A 21,162-nucleotide genomic window follows, 5' to 3' on the forward strand; every position below is an offset into this window, starting at 1 on the left:
CCCCCTTCCCTTCCTGCGGGATCAGGGAGGCCTGACGTGGCCGGGCGCTGATTGGCCGCCCGCCGATGGGATCTGGGCGGCCAGCAAATTAAGGGCGGGCGGCCGGGGGGGGCCGACGGCACTGCGCGCCCTCCAGCCCGGGCAGACGCGGCCAGGGGCCGGCCAGCCAGCCGAGATGAGCAGCGCCTGAGCCGGCCGCCCTCCGCCCGGGGCCCCCGCGCCTCTCCCCGCCCGGCCAGCATGGAGTACAGCGCCTCGCCCAAGCCGCAGCTCTCCTCGCGGGCCAACGCCTTCTCCATCGCCGCGCTCATGGCCAGCGGCGGCCCCAAGGCCAAGGAGGGCCCCGAGAACACCATCAAGCCTCTGGGTGAGTCCCCGGCGCGGGCGCGGAGGGGCTGGCCGGGGGGGGGGGGACCCGATCCTAGGCGGCGGGGCCAGGGAGAGGGAGCGGCGCCTTGGGGGTCAGCCCTCCGAATGCCTCTGGGTCCGGAAGGCAAGGCGCGCCGCGGGTCTCTGGTTGCATTGGGGGGGGGGGGGCGCCAGGAATCCCCCCCAGAACTGCGAGTGCTCCCAGGGCATTTATGCACCAAGGTTTTGCCTTGGGTTTGCCGCTCCCTCGATGCACGTTTTCCCCATCTGAATGCTCAAAACTCAAAAACAAACCCACACGCAGAGTTTTGAGCATTCGGATGGGGAAAACGAGCATCGCGAGAGCGGCAAAACCTCCCGTGCATAAATGGCCACAGTCTCCTGGACCTTGGGGGGTCGGGGGCCGGCGTGGACCTTGTGGCACCTTCAAGGCGGCGAAGGTCTTCTTATTGCAGAGTGGACGGAGCAGCGTCTTTCCAACGTCCTGAAAGCGCCGCAAAACTCCGGCGGGCGGGCGGTTGCAGCCCGTTCAGGCGGTGGCTCCTCTGGAATCGTGAAGTGGCCTTTAGAGGCTAATTTCAGGACACAAAACCTGTTCCTAAAGAAGCCCCCTGTTCCACCCGAGGGCGGGGAAATTTGGCCAGGCAACCCCGGTCTTCTCCTAAAAGAGAAAAGCCGGACGAACCAGGGGTCCTGGCCCCGTTGCGAGCGCTCTTTGCAACGGGGGGAAGCGAAACGAAACAGGAGACATTTGGAGAGCCTTGGAGCCTGCCTCTAGTTCAGTTCAGCCTCAGCCGCTTCATCCCCGGGCGCAGAGCCTACTGGATTTTTGCAGGCACTTTTTATAACCAAAGTTGCCGGGAGAATCGGAGCAGAGAGCCGGGGGTCTGACTCGCAAAAATTTCTGCCGAAACGAAATTAAACTGCCCCGAGGCTCCGCTGGCCGCAAAGGGAATTAGCGTTATTATTAGGAACGACCCCTTTATGGCCGAAGCATCCAGGCTGGAAAAAAAAACTTATCAGTCCAAGAGGAATCGGATCCGATGGGATCCGCTTTTCCAACTGGATCCGGAGTTAAGAAATGCTGCAATTGAGGGGAAATAACCAGAAGTCTTGTCGCCCTTCAAAGTCTAGCAAAATGTTATCAAGCTGTGATGGATTAGAACCCAGGTCTTCAGGTGCGCACAGTGAGGATCGGTTCACCGCATCTAAAGAAACCGCCTCCGGCCCAAGAGAGCTTCTGCTGTTAGTCTCTCAGCCCCAAGACCCCTGGTTATTTTTCCTGCAATCCCCTGGAAGTCGAAATCGATTGGATCAACCCCCGCTAGAGCGCGACCCGCGACCCACTGGAAAGCAGTTCTGCGGCATTGGAAGGAAGCGTCTAAGGCCGAGAGATCCTGCGGGCCCTTGACTGGACGGCAACAGCGCCCCTGAGCAAAAAGGAGCAGACGGAGGCCCGCCGAGGATCCGGCCGCTTGCTGTGAATTCCCAGCCCCGAGGAAAGGGGCCACTCGGACGCGGATGGGGCTCTTGCCTGGGCCAGAACTTTCTTCCCCTTGTAAAAGTGGGGCTTCAAGGTTCCGGGGATGAAACGGACAGCTGCGTGCTGCTTTAAAAAAAGAGAGCTTTCCGATAACGAAACCGTGAGATCTCTGCCTCCGAGGAGCTCACAGTTACCCGAGAAAGTCCAATCGACCTTTTCCAAACGATTGAACACGCTGTTTAGCTGGCTTAACTTCTACGAATGGCTCGTGGACTCCATCACTGGCATTTTTCGGTCACAGGAAGCTTAGACAGACGAAGCCATCTTTTCAGTCGTTTCCAACTTGGTTTTAGGGTGGTTTGAAACACTCCCATTTTACCAATTCCTCTCCTGTCTTCCTGTTTGTTCAGCCCCATTTTAGCCACTCATGGTCTAAAAAACAAACAAAACTATATGACCACTACCTTGGCTAATAGGAAAGGAAGGTCAAGAAATACCTTAAAATATTCTGCTATTATGGTTGGGGATTTTTTTTTTTTAAGGAAAATAATTTTTACAGGAAAATAATTCGCCGTCGCTCTCTCCCCCCCCCCCCCGCATCCAAACCCTTAGGACTGCAGATAGGTTTGGATACTCATTCATTCCCAAATTTGGTCAAACGAGATTGCTTATTTGCAAACACTTTCCCCGGAGAACAAGAATTAGTAGCTTGTGGGTTTCTATCTCCAGGCCTCCTAGAAAACGCTGGCCTCTCCCTTTCCGCTGCAGTTTTTCCTTAAACAAAATAATAAAACGCCAGGTTTTTAGTGTTTATTTGTGTGCCGGGATCATTGAGAATGATCTGATCTTTTGGGTCCGTTAAACCCACTAGGTTTTTGTTTTATAACTGGGGTAAACTGTACCTGTTTTGAAGAGGTTTTTGTTGAATCTCTGCTTTAGAAGGATTCGAAAAGCCTGGCGGCATCCAAGCATCTTCGAGCCCCATTGAGTTCATTCCCAATGGCAGGGAATGAACTCTGCCACTAAAGCCGGGCCCCGACACAGCGCTTGGCTTTCTCTGGATCGTGTCCCGAATCCACTGGCGGCCTTTTCCCCTCCAAGGTTGCTGGCTTTTCAGCGGCCAGAGAGGGGGTTGCCCCAACCGGCCGGCCTTTCGGTTTAGTCGGTTTCCCTGCAGAAACCGAAGCAAGAGCTGGTTGAGAGGCCGACTCACAGTCCCGGGGACAGCCGATTTCCCTTAAATCACCTGGGTTGTTCTGAGCAATGGGACCCAACGGGACATCCATCCCTCGGTGGTGGGGAGCCGGGCCTGAACTTACACGTGAATGTGATCAACGGCATCAGGGCAATATAAGAATACTGAATGACTGTTCCCAAGAGCCGCCGGCCTCCCGAGAATACCTATTCGGAACATGCATCTCATCCAAATCTGCTGAAGTATAAAGGGGCTCAGTGGGGGGAAACTGGGGTTTTCTTCCTGCTAGTCTGTCCCAGTTCATATGGATTTTGTTTTCGGAAATTCGTTCTAAGAGATTCCGCACTTTTCATTTTCAAGAAAGCTGTGCAGGAAAAGTAGCGCTAAATGTTCCTATCTGGCGCTTTATGTTGCGTTGGCGGGGCTCTACTTCCGAGTAACCAGGTGCGAGACCAGGGTGCAAGCGAGTGTCTCTTACAAAACGTCAAAGCGACCCCCTCCCCCATCACAGGGGGCCCCTTTAAAGTCCCAGCAAAGCCTGTATAGGATTCTGCAACAGCTGTTGAATCTAATTCCTTGGCAACCGTTAATTTAAATAATAATAATAATAATAATAATGCTTTCATGTTTCCTAAATGTGCAAGGCAAGAATACCACCCCCTGCAAGTTTTTCCTCCGAAATAAGTGCACAGAGTTCAACGGGGTGAGTCCTAAGCAAGCGGTGTGTACAGGATTACATAATCTCATGGTCCCATTTTGGGACAAATCCCATAGACCTTAAAATGATTGATTTCAGTATAAAAATGATCGTAAGGTTACAACCCGCCAAGAAGTTCAGGGAAGTTCTCCCCCTTTCAGCTCATGGGAGCTGCCTAAGAGTTAAGGACATTTGTTTGGAGGGGACTTGTCAGGAGAAATGACCTGTGGGTCGTGCTCCAAGCGGGGTGCTGGAAAAGCATGAACCGAAGCCCCCCAATATCAGGGGCGGGTATGTGTGTGGCTCAGTACCGGTGGGGTAGGTTAGGAAATATAACTCTTGGTTCCCGCGCAAAGTCACACGATCTGCAGTTAATTGGCATTGGATTTCTTCGGGTTACAGGAGATTAATTCAGGCCATTTATGCATGGGAGGCTTTGCCTTGGATTTGCCGCTCCATATGCATCTATGCAGAGGCAAATTCAAGGCAAAACCTTCCATGCATAAATGGCCTCACTCTCCTGCGGGATCGGGACCCCCAACCCCCAAATTCTGATTTTCATTGAAGTGTAGCGAGCCTAGTGTTTAAATTCAATTCCATCCAGTTGGATTGCGGATCCGAAAGCATTCCAGGGACGTCGCCTGAAAGGGGTTGCATAAGCATGTTTACTAGGCGGTCAAATCCCACGGAGTGAAATGGGAATGGCCATTTATGCATGGGAGGTTCTGCCTTGGATTTGCCTCTCTCCAGATGCACATTTTCCCCATCCGAATTCTCAAAACTCTGCATGGGGGCTTATTGTTGAGTTCTGAGAATTCAGATGGGGAAAATGTGCACCTAGAGAGTGGCAAATCCAGGGCAAAACCTCCCAAGGAAAGACCGTCCTTGTCTGCGTCTCTGGTCAGTTTCAGTCCTCGAGGAAAGGTCTATTTTGGGTTTCCCTTCCAAAAGCCTCTTCCAGCGAAACCCTCAGGATCAGATTCCCCCTCCCCGGGGAGGGGGGGCTTCAAGTGGTTTCTTTTTTAAAGGGTGAAGATTACCGGGGCCTTTAGACCCTCTTCCCAGCGTTCAATCAAACGGGCTCGTGAAGTCGAGGGCCCCTTATCGGCTGGAATCCCAAGATCTCGGTTGGGTAGCCAGGGAAAGTTCTCCTGTCGGGAGATCTTGCGGGCCTTCCCAGCGGGGCTTGAGGGAGAGAACTTTCTCGGCGGATTGGGGCCCTGGGTGGACTCACCGGCTGCTAACCTTTGCGCAACAAATCAGGAATCCTGTGGCACTTCAAGGACTAACCACCTACATTCCCGCAAAAGTTTTCCTGAGTCAGAGCTCACTTCATCTTATGCACAGTCCCAATGCAGATATGTTTACCCTTGGCGTTATAAGCCAATATGTCTGCAGTGGAAGCATACTTGGTGCAAAGAGCTCGGACTCAAGAAGTGGGAATACATGTCGTTAGTCCTTAAGGTGCCACAGGACTAGGAGGGCGGCCCCCTCCTCTGGAATTACTATCTTCGCTATGGGACAGATGAAGAAAGCTGATAGGAAGAAAGTGAATTCCTTTTGAAATGTGGTGTCGGAGGAGAGTGTTACGGATACGGATACGGAGTGTTACAAATCAGTGGGTTGTAAATCAAATCTAACCTGAACTGACCCTAGAAGCTAAAATGGCTAAACTGAGGCTATCGTATTTTGGCCATATTATGAGAAGACAAGAGTCACTGGAAAAGACAATCATGCTAGGAAAAGTTGAAGGCAGCAGGAAAAGAGGAAGACCCAATAAGAGATGGATCGACTCCATAAAGGAAGCCACGGCCCTCAATTTGCAAGACCTGAGCAAGGTTGTTAAGGATAGGGCGTTTTGGAGGATTCATAGGGTCGCCATGAGTCGGAAGCGACTTGACAGCACTTAACACAAACACACAGGGGACAAACCAGTCACTTTGCATCGCTTCCTGCTGCTGTACTGTTCTTTCTATGCCTTTATTCGGTAGAGATTCACGGGTATTTTATCCTGGGAACGGGCCAGCCTGTACCGTTCGGCTCTTTCGCCCAGTTCTGTAAACCCCGTCTGCGCTTCTGACGCACAGCCTTCGTGGAGCGTGACAACCATCCTGCAAACAGAAAAGACGCCCGACAAGGTCGAATGCCCGGCCTTCTTCGCGGGATCCATCTGCCGTTTCCACGTGGGTCTCTTCGGAACCACCCAGGTCCATTCTCCAGAGAGGAAGCTGAAAAACTCAGATCAAAGAAAGCTAGAAAGTTCTGAGGACAGCGGGCCTGGAACGATGGACCCCCCCCCCCACCACCCTCATATCACCGAGGGGCCCATCTTTGATTTCAGCAGGTTCCGCTGCAACCGCTAGTTAAAATCAGCGGGGTGTAAAAAGGACTTTAAGCGTGCCTGGGTTTCTCGCCCCCTCTGCTTCAGGCCTGCGGAAGCAAACGTCCTAATCGTGTCCCCCACCCTCGCACAGGCCACCCCCCCCTCACTCGCCCTCTCCTTTTCACAACGTCTCGGTTCCTCTGGTGGGCCTGGAGAGTGAAAAATGTTCTCTGCAAAACTTCGTGCTAGATTGGGGGGGGGGAGTATTGAGGCTCCGTTTAGCTTTACTCAGAAGAAAGTCCCATCGAGTTCTACCGGACGCTTCCGAGGAAAGAGCCCCTAGCCCCGGAAAGCTGTGCGCATACTGGAGATAGATCACGAAAGGTAGTCGTATTAGTCTGTAGCAGTAGAAAAGAGCCAGAGACCAGTAGCACCTTAAAGATTAATGAAAATCTGGCAGGGTATGAGCTTTCCTGAGTCACAGTTCTGAAGAAGTGAGCTGTAGCTCACGAAAGCTCATACCCTGCCAGAAATTGTGTTAGTCTTTAAGGTGCTACTGGACTCTGGCTCTTTTCTACTGCCTATCGGAGAGTCACAGTTTAAAACCGGGGTTATTAAAATCCCTCCACTAGGTAAAGACGCCCTGACCTGGATGGCCCAGGCTAGCCTAATCTCATCAGATCTCAGAAGCTAAGCAGGGTCAACCCTGGTTAGTACTTGGATGGGAGACCACCAAGGAAGTCCAGGGTTGCTGTGCAGAGGAAGGCACTGGCAAACCACCTCTGTTAGTCTCTCTTGCCATGAAAACCCCAAAAGGGGTCGCCATAAGTCCGCTGCGACTTGAAGGCACTTTACACACACAGGTAAAGACACCTCCGTGGGCTAGGCTCAAGCGCCACCTTCAAGCTTGCCTTAGCCGGGCCAGATCCGGGCACCTTTGGTCTGACCTTCCCGGTCCGTTTGCATTGCCGACCCCGCCTGTGTCTGGTCTGCTGTGAGGTCAAACAAAAGTCCTAATAAAGACTAACAAAACTGATCCAGCATAGTCTTTCAGGTGCTACTGGACTCCTCTTTAATTTGGCCACAACAGACGGAGGCTGCTGTCCTTCCTGAGGTGCCTGCCGCAGGGTTTGGGATTTTGGTAGTTTTAGGACTCGGGCAAAACCACCCCAATGCTGTTCGAAGTAAGGCTCCGTGCCTTAAGTGTCTTTTCTATACTGTCAGACGAAGCGTCCTGTGCAAATAGAAAGTTTGCCCATTCTTCAATCCAGAGTTCCCCTCCTTTCCTGACTGACCTGTTCAAGAACACTGGGCACAGTACAGAATGAAAAAGTATCGGCTACAGAGATAAACTTTCCTCTATACAACCCTTTAAAACAAAAACCATAACGTTGATCGTTTGTAATCCTCCGTAATTGGAGGTGGCCGTGGGTAGATTGAAAGCTGTCTGGACGCTTTGATCCTTGAGTCCTCGGGTTCCGGCTGCCCTCGGAAAAGCAAACTAGAATTAGCAAACACACACACAGAGAGAAAGGAAACCATAAAGAGGCGCTTTTGTGCCCAATCTGACAGCATGCTTACTCGGAAGTAAATTCCATAGGATTCAACTGTGTTTACGCCCGAGTAAACGAGCACAGCATTGCAGGTTTTTAAAATGTCAGCAGAGTTACACCCTTGAAGTCAAAGGGCTTAGAAGGTTATAAAGTCTGGTTAGGATCTCGGTATTTTATTGTTAGGGTCAGGATAACGGGACCTCTATATTTTCGTATGGGGAGGCGCAGACGCTCCCGATGCGTTTGCGAATGCTGGGCGCCAATCCAGCCCACCCCGCGCAGCTCTGAATCCCTTGGAGAGATTGAAGCAGATACTTAAATTTCTCCGCTGAAACGAAAGGGGTTTAAGCGGGGTTGGTTTCTGTTGCTGCGTCCTGGGGTTTTCCACGGCCCGCTTTTCAAAAGGATGGGCGCTTAGACGTGGGGGGCTTGGGGGAGGAGGGAAAAAGACAGCCCTTAATTCAGGTTATCCTCAGAAAAGCATGTGTGAGTGTAAAGTGCCGTCAAGTCGCAGCCTACTTATGGCGACCCCTTTTTGGGGGGTTTTCAAGGCAAGAGACTAACAGAGGTGGTTTGCCAGTGCCTTCCTCTGCACAGCAACCCTGGTATTCCTTGGTGGTCTCCCATCCAAATACTAACCCGGACCGACCCTGCTTAGCTTCTGAGATCTGAGGAGATCAGGCTAGCCTGGGCCATCCAGGTCAGGGCTCAGAAAAGCATACGATTCAGCAAATCGAGAGAGAAAAAAGTTGCCCTGATCCTCTACAATCACTAAGACGTTGTCGATTTCATGATAGTCAATTTCATTTCTCGCAGATCTGCGCGCGTGTCAATTTCACCGCCGTAGACTGGTCGGCAATCCCGGGTTTCTCCGATGGGTCTTCTGGCCTTTTTCTGGGAGGGCGATTTGGGATTTCTCGACGCGGATGCGGCTGTTTCTCAGCGGGCTCGTTCTCACCGGGCGATCGCCCTTTCCCGCCCTCTCCTCCTCCTCTCTCTCTGCCCCCTTGCAGAACAATTCGTGGAGAAGTCCTCCTGCTCTCAGCCTCTGGCCGACTTGCCCGTCTTGGACCCCCAGGGGGATTTCGGCGGCGGGGGCAGCCCCTCTTCGCTGTGCACCGAGCCCCTGATCCCCACCACCCCCGTCATCCCCAGCGAGGAAATGGCCAAGATCTCCTGCAGCCTGGAGACCAAGGAGCTCTGGGACAAATTCCACGAGTTGGGCACCGAGATGATCATCACCAAATCCGGGAGGTAAGATCCCGGGACTGCCGGAAATATTTTCCCCTTAAGAACAACGGCGACAGAAGAAGAAGAGTTGGTTTTTATATGTTGACTTTCTCTGCCACTTAAGGGAGAATCAAACCGGCTTACAATCACCTTCCCTTTCCCTCCCCGCAACAGACACCTTGTGAGGTAGGTGGGCCTGAGAGAGCTCCAAGAGAGCTGTGACTAGCCCAAGGTCACCCAGCTGGCTTGGTGTGTAGGAGTGGGGAAACCAACCACAATCACCAGATTAGCCTCCACCACTAATGTGGAGGAGTGGGGAATCAAACCCAGTTCTCCAGATCAGACTCCACCGCTCCAAACCACCACTCTTAACCACTACACCACGCTGGCATATTTTTTTTAATTTCATGGTTGCCCTTGTACAGCTCAAAGAGGGTGAAATCATTTATTTACTGAGTACTTTTAAATATAGTTAAATTGTGAAACTCCCTGACCCAGGATGTGGTGATGGCTGCCAACTTGGAAAGCTTTAAGAGGGGAGCAGACGTGTTCATGGAGGAGAGGGATATTCATGACTACTAGTAAAAATGGATACTAGTAATACCGATTCTCTCCAGAATCAGAGGAACATGCCTGTTTTATTAGGTGCTTTGGAACACAGGCAGGATAATGCTGCTGCAGTCGTCTTGTTTGTGGCTTCCTAGAGGCACCTGGTTGGCCACTGTGTGAACAGACTGCAGGACCTGGTGGGCCAGCATGGCTTTTCTTATGTTCTTAAATCCCCACTCTTCTCCTCAGGAGCTAAGGGCTTTCCCTGCGCTCCTCCCTTTTATCCTCACAGCAATCCTGTGGGGTAGGCTTGGCAGAGAGAGGGTGCCCGGTCTGAGGTCACCCAGTGAATTTGTAGATGAGGGTGTGTATAGGATTTGGTAGGAGGAAGTGTGCATAGTTTGGGAATGAAGAATAACTACCTACCCCCCCCCCAAGGTTTCCGCTAGGAAAGGTTCCCTAACCTTTATGGAGAAGAGCCGAGTCCCTCTTCCGCCACTCAGTGTCTCCTCACTCTGGGCGCTTTTACACATTCTGAATAATGCACTTTCAATCCACATTTGATGCACTTAAATTTGATCCACATTTGCAAGTGGATTTTGCCATTTCATACAGTAAAACCCAGCAACAAAGTGCATTGACAGTGGATTGAAAGTGCATTATTTGGCATGTGTGAAAACACCCTCGGTTACTTTGCACTCTGCTGTCTCCCATGTGAGCAACATCCAGTCCAGTGCAGGGGCCAAACTGGGCTTGATCTGCCCTGGCTGTTTCACAGGTGCATGTCATTGGTTTATGTCACAGTCACCGGGTGATGAACCTGCATATATCACTTAGCCCACCTTGGATGAGTGCCTTGCAGGCCCCACAGATCTATTGTTCCTGCCGTTATTTTATAAATAGTGCAGGACAGCAGTTTCCTTGTGAAAACAAATATGCAGGATATTGAATCACACTGAGTGTCACTATTGCCATGTGGAAAGCACTTGCGGGGAGGGTCTGTGGGGAGATAGGTGAGGTTAAAATGCCTGAATTAAATGAACAAATAAACAACCATATTGATGTCATCCTGTCTGTAGGTTTTTCTGAGGCATCAATTTGATAAAATTTGGGATGCAGAGAAAATTCTGTGCTCCCCTCCCCAGTAAAGCATCAGCACTGGCATGAAAAGAAGGGCAGAATATGAGCCCTTATGTTGATTCCACCAATATGATTACTTTATTAGTATTATTGCTAATTAGTATTGTTGCAGAGCAGAACAGGAGTGGTCTTTTCTGCTATGTCTCAAGCTGTGTGTTCAGAAAATGATAATCTGAATATTCACTTTGCAATAACTTTCACACTTTCAATAGTAAGATGATATAATTACACCTTTTGCTTAAGCCAAATGTATAGTACTGAAAAGGGGAAATTGAGGTGTCTTTTTTAAAGATTCTTTTGGCAACCCTCTCACTAAAAAGCATCCCCGAAGGAGCCCCACCTCCTTAGAATGCTAAACATGGTTGGATAACTGCTAAGAAGACATAAGACACTATCAGTTGCAATATTAAGGGCCCAGTTTGCAACCTTACCAAACCCAACGTACCCAACTTGGGTATTCTTGATCATTGTCTCTGGAGTGGCTTAGTTTGAAAATAAAATGACACCAAGTTAGAGGGTGAGAGAGTTCTAGGGTAAGCTGTAGTGGTCTGACTGTCCCACTAGAGAGGCCTGGCTTCAGAGCCCTGTTCTCTAGATGATCTTAGGCTAGTCATCCTCTCTCAGTCTTGCCTACCTTTTAAAGTTGTTGGGAGGATAAAACAGGGGAAGGGCCATGAGCGCCACCTTGAAGCCTGTTGGGGGGGGAGATGGGCGAAAAGAACAATAGAAAGATAGGGTCCACTGTGGATTCGGCTGCCTGACATCAGGGTGAAAGCTTCATGCTGCTTCAGGGCAATCTTTTCACTTCTGTCGACTGACTTGGCAATTTCTCCTTTGAAATTGGACAGAAGTGTGCCTAGAATTGGGCCTTCAGTTTTATTCCTTTTCTTCTTGGGTCATAGCAATGAAAGCCAAAAATTCATGGCTAGAAAAAAGAGTATTACTTTCTCTGTTGACACTTTTCTTATGCATGGGAAGTTTTGCCTTGGATTTGCCGCTCTCTAGATGCACATTTTTCCCATCCAATTTGTCAGCCCCCATGCAGAGTTTTGAGAATTCGGATGGGGAAAATGTGCATCTAGAGAGCGGCAAATCCAAGGCAAAACCTCCCAGGCATAAACAGCAATGGGTTAAGGTTAGGAGAAGGGCTGTGGCGCAGTGGTAAAGAATCTGCTTCACATGCAGAAGGTCCCAGATCCGATCCCTGCCATCCTTGGCTGAAAAGGATTGGGTAGTTGGTGATGTAGAGGGAGGCGATGGCAAACCCCTTCCATTTATCTCTTGCCTTAAATTCTACTGAGTCACCAGAAGTTGGCTGTGACTTGATGGCACTTAAGCATTAAAATAAAATTGTTAGTAACATTATTTAGGGGTGCCTACTAGCAGTTCGCATATCCTTGATACAGCTAGCAGGTATCTGGCTACTTGTTGAGTGATGAAAGAATTTCTGTCTGATAAAAAGATACTCCACCAACTACTGGTCTGAGAAACTCTAAGCACTCAACAACAAAGGTCTAATATAAATGCTCCTCTGCCTCAAGTAAAACTTACAGTGCAGTAACGTATGAATCAGGTACCTCAACCATGCATGGAGAACCCCTGTCACTGAGAGGAATGCTGTTATATCTACCATGTAAAATGGCTGATGGAAAAATATTAAACCTGGCAAGCATAAATGCTCTGTAGACATCAGGTGGATGGAGTACATACTAGGGTACCCTCCATTAAGATGACCCTAGAAATACCCCTTGCCACATCAACTTTCAGAAACTAAGCAGGATCTGTCCTGGTTAGTATTTGGATGGGAAACCACCAAGGAAATCCAGGGTCACTACACAGAGGCAGGCAATGACAAACCCCTTCTGTTTGCTTGTTGCCTTGGAAGAAGAAGAGTTGGTTTTTATATGCCAACCTTCTCTACCACTTAAGGGAGACTCAAACTGGCTTACAACCACCTTCCCTTCCCCTCCCAACAACAGACACCCTGTGAGGTAGGTGGGGCTGAGAGAGTGTGACTCGCCCAAGGTCACCCAGCTGGCTTCATGTGCAGGAGTAGGGAAACAAATCCAGTTCATCAGATTAGCCTCCGCTGCTCATGTGGAGGAGTGGGGAATCAAACCAGGCTCTCCAGATCACAGCTCCAAACCACCGTTCTTAACCACTGCACCACGTTGGGAAAACCCAACAAGATCGCCATAAGTCAGCTGCAACTTGACTGTGCTTTCCACCACCCTTAGTCTGGCCTTCAGTGTGCGTAAGTGGAATGGAAACAGTCTTCCCTTCTTTATTTCTGTCTTTTGTTGTATATTTTGACTCAAAGTGTAGATTGCAGGCTCCGGGCTAGGGGCTTGTCATTTTGTTCTCTGTGGAGCACCATATACAATGAACATGCTATGGTGGCCTACAATCTGCTCAGCAAAGTGGGAAACCTTCTTCCTTAAGTTGGAGGAAGGCTTCCCACTTCATTACGTGGAGTAGAATACAGGAACAAGGGGGTACAGAGTACCAGAGGCCTGAAAGATAATTATAGAAGCATAAAAAAATACCAAAAGGTGTATATATAATTCCAAAATTACAAAATGTAATGGAAAATACAAAGAGTCAGCATGGTGCCGTGGTTAAGAGCGGTGGACTCTAGTCTGGAGAACCGGGTTGGTTTCCCCACTCTTCCACATGAAGCCAGCTGGGTGACCGTGGGCTAGTCACATTCTCTTAGCCTCACCTACCTCACAGTGGATCAGGGAGGATTGAGTTGATGGACCATATCATATTGCACTGTAGGTTTTATGAAGCAAGTAGAATGAAGCTTATTTCTCCAATAATAAAGCGATGGCATGGAATTACCGATGCTGAAATAAGCCAGAAACTATTATTTGAGACAAACCCGGAGTTTATATTGAATTGTGCTAGATTTTTAGCTATAGCTCTTAAAATTTGCAAAGATAAAGTGGTGACCTAAATGAAGGGCTACCTAGTAAAGATAACTTTATTTAGGTGATTTGTTGGGCTTTATATGTGTACTTTATAGTTATAGTCAGCTTTAAATTTTATTGTGGGGTGTTGTATCCCATCCATTGCATTTGGATGGCAGGTTAGATATACCTGTGTATTAGACTTTTTGCAACTTTGCTGGTTGTGTACCAAATAAAGACTTGATTGACTGACTGACTGGGTGTCTGTTGTGAGGAGAGGGAAGGAGATTGTAAACCAGTTTGAGTCTCCTTGAAAGGTAGAGAAAATCGGCATATAAAACCAACTCTTCATCTTATTACAATTACAAAAGTGTAAGACTGTACCATAATATGTCCACAGTTCAAAAATGGCAACAGATAGGAACACTATCGGAAATTTTTTTTTTTTTTTTTACAAGCCAGATACAGCAAATGACAATTTTCAATGCAGGTATCCTATTCATGTTCAAAATGGCAATTTTACATGCTTGGGACGGGCACACAAGACAAGATGACGGCTAAATTCCTGTTTCAGTGTATGAATCTTCCTCAGTCATGAACGACCTTGCGCTGATTAATTTGGAAGCCAGAAATTCAAAAGCAAATTCATAGTATGTAGTGTGGTAAAACTTAAAGACAAACATTAAGGCTCTTACCCAGTGGTTGATCTGTGTGAATAATATATATGCATGAATGAGAATGAAAAAAATTCTGATAGTGTTCCTATTTGTTGCTGTTTTTGAACTGCAAACATACTATGGTGCAATCTTATACATTTGTAATTGTAATAACAATCCTTCGTATTTTCTATTACATTTTGTAATTTTTGAAACACACACACACACACACACACACACACACACACACACATACCCCTCTTTTGGTATTTTTTGATGCTTCTATAATTATTTTTTTTAGACCTTTGGTACTCTGTACCCCTTGTTCCTGTCATTCAGAGGTTTCCTTTCTCCTTTATTGTTTCCTTTTCGGAGTAGAATACAGGCCGTTATTATTTTTAAAGGGTGTAAAATATATTTGCCCTGACCTGGATAGCCCAGGCTAGCCTGATCTCGTCAGATCTCCAAAGCTAAGCAGGGTCAGCCCTGGTTAGTATTTGGATGGGAGACCACCAAGGAACACCAGGGTTGCTGTGCAGAGGAAGGCACTGGCAAAGCACCTCTTGTTAGTCTCTTGCATGAAAACCCCAAAAAGGGGTCGCCATAAGTCGGCTGTGACTTGAAGGCACTTTACACACACATACAAGATATATTTGGGGAGGCCAAAAGGAGTTATTTTGATGTCAGGAGTCTGATGCATGCATGAAAGATCCTTACAAGTTGATTTGGCAAATTACCCCCCTCCCCCCATCCATGAATTGCATTAATTATGGCAGCAATTCATGAGCACTGGCAGCTGTTGGTCTTAGGCGAGTCACCAGGGGAGCTAAAGAATTTTGTCAATTGCTTCCATAATGAAATTGTTTTTAAGGCTATTTCACACATAGGCAAATCCTGGCTAGCCAGAAAGAGTACATGCAACAGTGAGCTGCAGTCAGTCACAGATTGCCTATAGATCCCTAGAACGTCTTACCTATAGATCCCTAGAACATATAGCTAAGCCTGTAATAGGTGATGTGAGAGCCAAGTGGTTAAGAGTGGTGGTCTGGAGCAGTGGACTCTGATCTGGATAATTGGGTTTGATTCCCCACTCCTCCACATGAGTGGCGGAGGCTAATCTGGGGAACTGGATTTATTTCCTCGCTCCTACACATGAAGCCAGCTGGGTGACCTTGAGCTAGTCACACTCTCTCAGCCCCACCTACCTCACAGGGTGTCTATTGTGGGGAGGAAAAGGGAAGGTGGTTATAAGCCGGTTTGATTCTGCCTTAAGTGGTGGAGAAAGCTGCTATATAAAAACTAACTCTTCTCCTCCGCCTCCTCCTCTTCCTCCTCCCTCCTCCTCCTCGAGTTGTTGGCCAAGAGTTGCATAGGATACAGACACAGGGCCAGGGATTTGGGGTGCCTGAGGGTGCCAAGCCTCCTCCCCAGGAAGACTCTACTTAAGACTGTACTGTTCATGTACAACGTTAAGGGGTGTGTGATCTTAACACTGGTGGGTGGTTTGGGGCATGATGCAGAGCAGAAGCATGGATGACTCATGTTTCTGTGTCTCATCCAAAGTCCAGAGCTATACATGCCTTCCCCACACTGCCAGGATGTGTGGGGAGGAGATATGATGCAGATGTTGGAGATCGGCACATCGAAATGTGGCTTTGTTCTCTTATCCCCTCATTCTTTTCCCCTTCTGTGCAGTCTCCGTTCAGCCTGTTACCACCATGTCCCCCTTTTCAATATGGCTCATGGTCTCCAAAGACCCAGTGCTCTTGGGTTCTCATGGATCAGCTGCTTCTGCTGCCACCTCATCTTCTTTTTTGGCCCTGGACTCAGCCTGGTGGAACTCTCTGTCCAATGAGACCTGGGCCCAGCAGGACTTAACCCAATTCTGCAGGGCATGTAAGACAGAGATGTTCCTCCAGGCTTATGGTTGAGGACAGCAACACTATTACATCTAGAGCATGGCCTTCCTCCCTCCCCTTTCCCCTTAGGTCATGTCCTTTATTTCCTCCCTTCCAGCATGGTGTAGTAGTTAAGAGTGGCAGACTGTAATCTGGAGAACCAGGTTCGATTCCCCAAGTCCTCCACATGAAGGCTGCTGGGTGACCTTGGGCTAGTCACAGTTCTCTCCAAACTCTCTCAGCCCCACCTACCTCACAAGGTGTCTTTTGTGGGGAGAGGAAGGGATTGTAAGCCACTTTGAGACTCCTTAAAGATAGAGAAAAGTGGGGTATAAAAATAAATTCTTCTTCCCTCCCTCCCCGTCCTCCCCTTTTCCTTTCTGTGTTTCACTATCCCCTTGTCTTTCCATCTCTGTCCTTCTTTCCCTCTCCCAGACTGAGTGACATCGACGGTGGCTGTTGATGCAAGACCACCGTGTTATAACACCCTCCCTAAGGGGGAGTAGCTTTAGGTGCCATCTGCTTAGTATATTAATCTAGTTATGATTAGATTGTTTTTAACTTTTGTATTTTATGTACACTTTTATGACATTAGCCACCCTGAGCCCAGCTCACCAGGGGAGAGCGGGATGCAAATAAAAATTATTATTATTATTATTATTATTATTATTATTATTATTATTATTATTATTATTCTGTTCCTCTTGAGTTTTCTGCAGTTCAGCATACAACTGGAAGCAAGGGGATAAGGGTGAGCCTTCCAGCAACACTGTTTTTCATATTGCATGGGGGCCGTAAATCATATACCCATCCCTAATATATTTAAAATATTTAAAATATGGAGTGGCTTCAATCCACATCTATTGCATGGAGCTTTGGCTTGTTTTTAAACCTTACCGAGCAGAGATATACAGGCATGTTTGGAATTTCCCTTTCTCTCTGGTGGCCCTGCAATAATGTCTGTTTCTGATCAGTTTCCGAAGGGTTCTTTTCTCTAGGGTCTTATTTGTATATATCCATCACCTCCTTTGCTTCTGTCTATTTCAGAAGAATGTTTCCAACCATTAGGGTTTCCTTTTCGGGCGTGGATCCGGAAGCCAAGTTCATTGTGCTAATGGATATCGTTCCTGTGGACAACAAAAGATACAGATATGCCTACCACAGGTCTTCGTGGCTGGTAGCGGGCAAAGCTGACCCTCCTCTGCCAGCAAGGTCAGTCCATTCTTAACTTATAGTTTTCTTACTGCACCTTGAAACCTCTGCTGCATATTTTCTTGGTAGTTTTCAAAAGTTGTATCAGGAACTGGCAGATGCCAAAAGCCCAAGGAAATAACACTTAATATGATCTGAAAGTTTTGTTCAAATTGTTTCCCCAGCTGGTTTTAAGCAAGCCACAGAATCTGTGGCCATGAGAGGAAGAAGAGTTGGTTTTTATATGCCGACTTTCTCTACCACTGAAGGGAGAATCAAACCAGCTTACAATCACCTTCCCTTCCCCTCCCCACAACAGACACCCTGTGCGGTAGGTGGGGCTGAGAGAGTTCAGAGAGAACTGTGACTAGCCCAAAGTCACCCAGCTGGCTTCATGTGTAGGAGTGGGAAAACAAATCCAGTTCACCAGATTAGCCTCCGCCGCTCATGTGGAGGAGTGGGGAATCAAACCCGGTTCTCCAGATCAGAGTCCACCGCTCCAAACCACCGCACTTAACCACTACACCACACTGGCTAGGGTAGGGACATTGAATAAAGATTCTCACACCTAGGACCTGACCGCTTTCCATTCCTGCGGTGGGTATCTCTATGCTACATAGACTAGATATTTATTGCACACATTACAGAGGACACTAGTTGGGTCTGCCCCCTCTTTAAGATGTAACACAGTGACATGAGTTGTAGGTTCTCCTCAATTCCGGCTATTTAATACAGAGTGGGTTGATTACAAAGTTATCAAAATAATACATGTACTGTGCCACAACCATGCAGAGAGCAGTTTTCCAAATTTATCCTAAGAACACTTTCCTGAGAGTAAGCCACATTGAATAGATCTGAGTGAGGTTTAGAGTGGACCTTCTTAGGAGTGCTTTCAAAGCAAGCAATACTTATAGTGGTTTCTCTAAGGTGATGCCATCTTATATGGTACAATAATTATAGACAGTAATGATCAATAATTCTAATGCCACTTTCCCACCAAATTTAGATTTTTTAATACTGTAACTCCATATGCTCTTAAAATTTTTGGATGTGTTTTGTGTTAAATTTTCTCCCAACCCCCACCCCCACCTCCGGTAGATTTTTAATGCTGAAGACATAAACTAAGCCAATATTGAAAACGTGAGCAGCTTTTTCCTGGAGATGCTTCCAAACAGATATTCAAATGGAATAAACCCATTTTCTGGTTTGGTTCTTTATCTGCTATGCACCTGATTTTCCAGGGCAACGATTCTATGTCTTCTTACTTGGGAGCAATCCACCGCTGAAATCTTCTCAGGAAACGTGCACAGAATAGAGCTGCACAAAACTTGAATCTCAGCTTCTGTGTGACTCTAATACCTGTTATTGCCTTCATCGGGGGTCACTGTGCTTATTGTAAATAGATTTGCGGTTTGTAACTTTAAATTCACTGTTTCTGGTTTCTAAGTCTCCGATAGCAAAGCCGCACATCCATATGTATTTAAATGTAGGTGATGAAATAGTGATGGGTGTTATTTCAGGATTCAGTCACATGAAATTAACTTGCTGATTCCAGAAAGCCACGTGCATAGGTTTACTTAAAGAAGTGAATCTCCCCGTAGATGACTGCACGTAAGCCTCGGTGACATTCATACCCTCAGGCCTTCCCCACATCCTTTATGTATAGAAACAACTTTCAGCACTACAACTGCCAAGGCTGATGAACAAGGATTATGCAATAATCGGCTGAAAGCATTTCCATTCATAAACCTTCATTACCAATGACCATTAAATCCTTCTTTTCCTGCTGTCAACATGCAAAGCAGTTTTTTTTTTTCTTGCTGTGAAGGTGCAGGTCAAAATTCCTTTAAAAAATCTATTGTGAAACTTTTAAAGGGTTTCTCAGCATAGAATACAAGTTGGCTTTAAAAGCTATACAAACTAGCCTAGACTCTGGATAGAAATGTCAACTTTATGAGTTCTAGCTTGTACCTAAATTTTCCATTGCTTTCTGGGTCTTCTTTTTTCTTTGTTTCTTTAAGACTGATATTGAATGTGGATTAATTCCCTTGGCAATATGAGCCATGCTTGCTGTTAACCCCTTATTAAATGAACTGCACCCTAACCCAGATCCTGTGTGATCCAGCAGAGGGCAAAATGATTGGTAAAAGTGATTGGTAAAAAAAAAAAAATCTGTTAGGTTGTATGTACAGAATATATTTGCTCATATCCAGCCTATTCTCCACACAACTCTGGAAAGTGTACATCTTTCCTCCAGTTTATCATATCAACAGTCTTGTGAAGTAGGTTAGGCTGGGGAGGGGCTGTGGCTCAGTGGTAGAGCATCTGCTTGGCATGCAGAAGGTCTAGGTCAGTGATGATGAACCTTTTAGAGACCGAGTGCCCAAACTGCAACCCCAAACCTACTTATTTATTGCAAAGTGCCAACACGGCAATTTAACCTGAATACTGAGGTTTTAGTTTAGAAAAAACAACTTCCCTGGACTCTCAGCTGGGTGGTGGGGAGTCCAGGGAAGGGGGCGGGGCCTTTGAACTGCTCCACCCTGCCTGAAAAAACTGCATTAGAACAAAAACTGCATTAGAATTAATATAGCTGGGAACCAGACATCCATAGTGGTACCTTCACATTCAGAGGCAGTCTACCAGTTGTGGGAGGGCCGTATTCTCCATTCTTGAGGAGGTCCTGGAGAGACCTAGCAGGCATTTGCTGGAATCAGGAAAGTTTTCAGGGAGGGAAGGAGGGAGGGAAAGGAAAGGAAGGAAGAGCTTTCTGGCCAGGGAAGGAAGGGGGCTTCTGGGCTGGTGAGCAGGGCGGCAGCCGCCTCGCGCGCCAAGGAAAGGGTTTTTTGGTGGGGAAGGGGGCTTCTGGGCCAGCATGAGAGGCAGCTGCAGCCTCGCAAGCTGAGGAAAGGGGCTTCTGGCGGGGGGGGGGGAGAGAATGGGTTTTCTGGGCCGGCGCGCTGCCACCTCGCGCGCCCAGGAAGGGGGTTTTGGAGGAAGAGGGGAAAGGGGGCTGCAGGGCAGCTGCCTTGCTCGCCCAGGAAAAGGGTTTTGCCCATGGAAGGCACGGAGGGAGAAAGGGAAGGGTGCTGGAGGGCCGGCACACGAGGTGGCAGCTGCCTCGTGCGCCCTGCAAAGGGGTTTTTGGCCGGGGAGCGGGGGAGAGAGAAGGGGGCTGGAGAGCGGCAGCCGCCTTGTGCATCCCGCAAAGGGGTTTTTGGCTGGGGAGAGGGAGAAGGGGGCTGGAGGGCGGCAGCCACCTCGTGCACCCCGCAAAGGGTTTTTTGGCCGGGGAGGGGGGAGAGGGGAAAGGCTGGGCGGCGGGGAGTCCAGGGAAGGGGGCGGGGCCTTTGAACTACTCCGCACTGCCTGCAGGCAGTTCAAAGCCGGCGGCGGGGAGTCCAGGGAAAGGGGCGGGGGCCCCGTCGCCCAGCTGAGCCATGCATGCCGGCAGAGAGGGCGACCCGTGCTGGAGTCGGCACGCGTGCCATAGGTTCGCCAACACGGTCCTAGGTTCAATCCCTGGCTTCTCCAGTTAAAGGGACTAGGCAAGGAGGTGATGTGAAAGACCTCTGCCTGAGACCCTGGAGAGCCACTGCCGGTCAGAGTAGACAATACTGACTTTGATGGACCAAGGGGTCTGATTCAGTATAAGGCAGCTTCATGTGTTCATGTGAGAGACTGTGACTGGCCTGAGACTAGCCACTGACTCTCATGGCACAGTTGGGATTTGAACCTGGATCACCCTGGTTATATAGTCCAGCACTTTAACCCCTACCCCACACCAGCTCTTACTGTGCTCTGGCTATACTGTTCCTTGTTAAAGGAGCCACTCCTTATTACTTGAAGCCTTGCTCAGAAAGAAGAATGGTGAGGAGAGACAATCTGTCTTCCGTTTGGAAAAGTCATAGCCATGAACACACTTATAATAAGCTGGAATGGAAACATTAAGCATCAGTTAACTAA

The 21,162-nt window shown here is 48.3% G+C and overlaps 1 protein-coding gene across 1 annotated transcript in view; it reads left to right on the forward strand.

The window, feature by feature from the left end:
- Positions 1–240: 240 nt before the first annotated feature.
- TBX20 (T-box transcription factor 20) overlaps positions 241–21,162 on the forward strand; it is a 45,100-nt gene continuing 24,178 nt past the window's right edge. The window contains exons 1-3 of the mRNA XM_056857515.1: positions 241–367; positions 8,634–8,874; positions 17,053–17,217. Of these exons, the coding sequence (XP_056713493.1) occupies positions 241–367; positions 8,634–8,874; positions 17,053–17,217 (533 nt within the window). The remainder of the gene's footprint in view (positions 368–8,633; positions 8,875–17,052; positions 17,218–21,162) is intronic.

This window comes from Euleptes europaea, chromosome 11 (assembly GCF_029931775.1).
Source record: "Euleptes europaea isolate rEulEur1 chromosome 11, rEulEur1.hap1, whole genome shotgun sequence".
In the NCBI taxonomy this organism is placed as follows: domain Eukaryota; kingdom Metazoa; phylum Chordata; class Lepidosauria; order Squamata; family Sphaerodactylidae; genus Euleptes; species Euleptes europaea.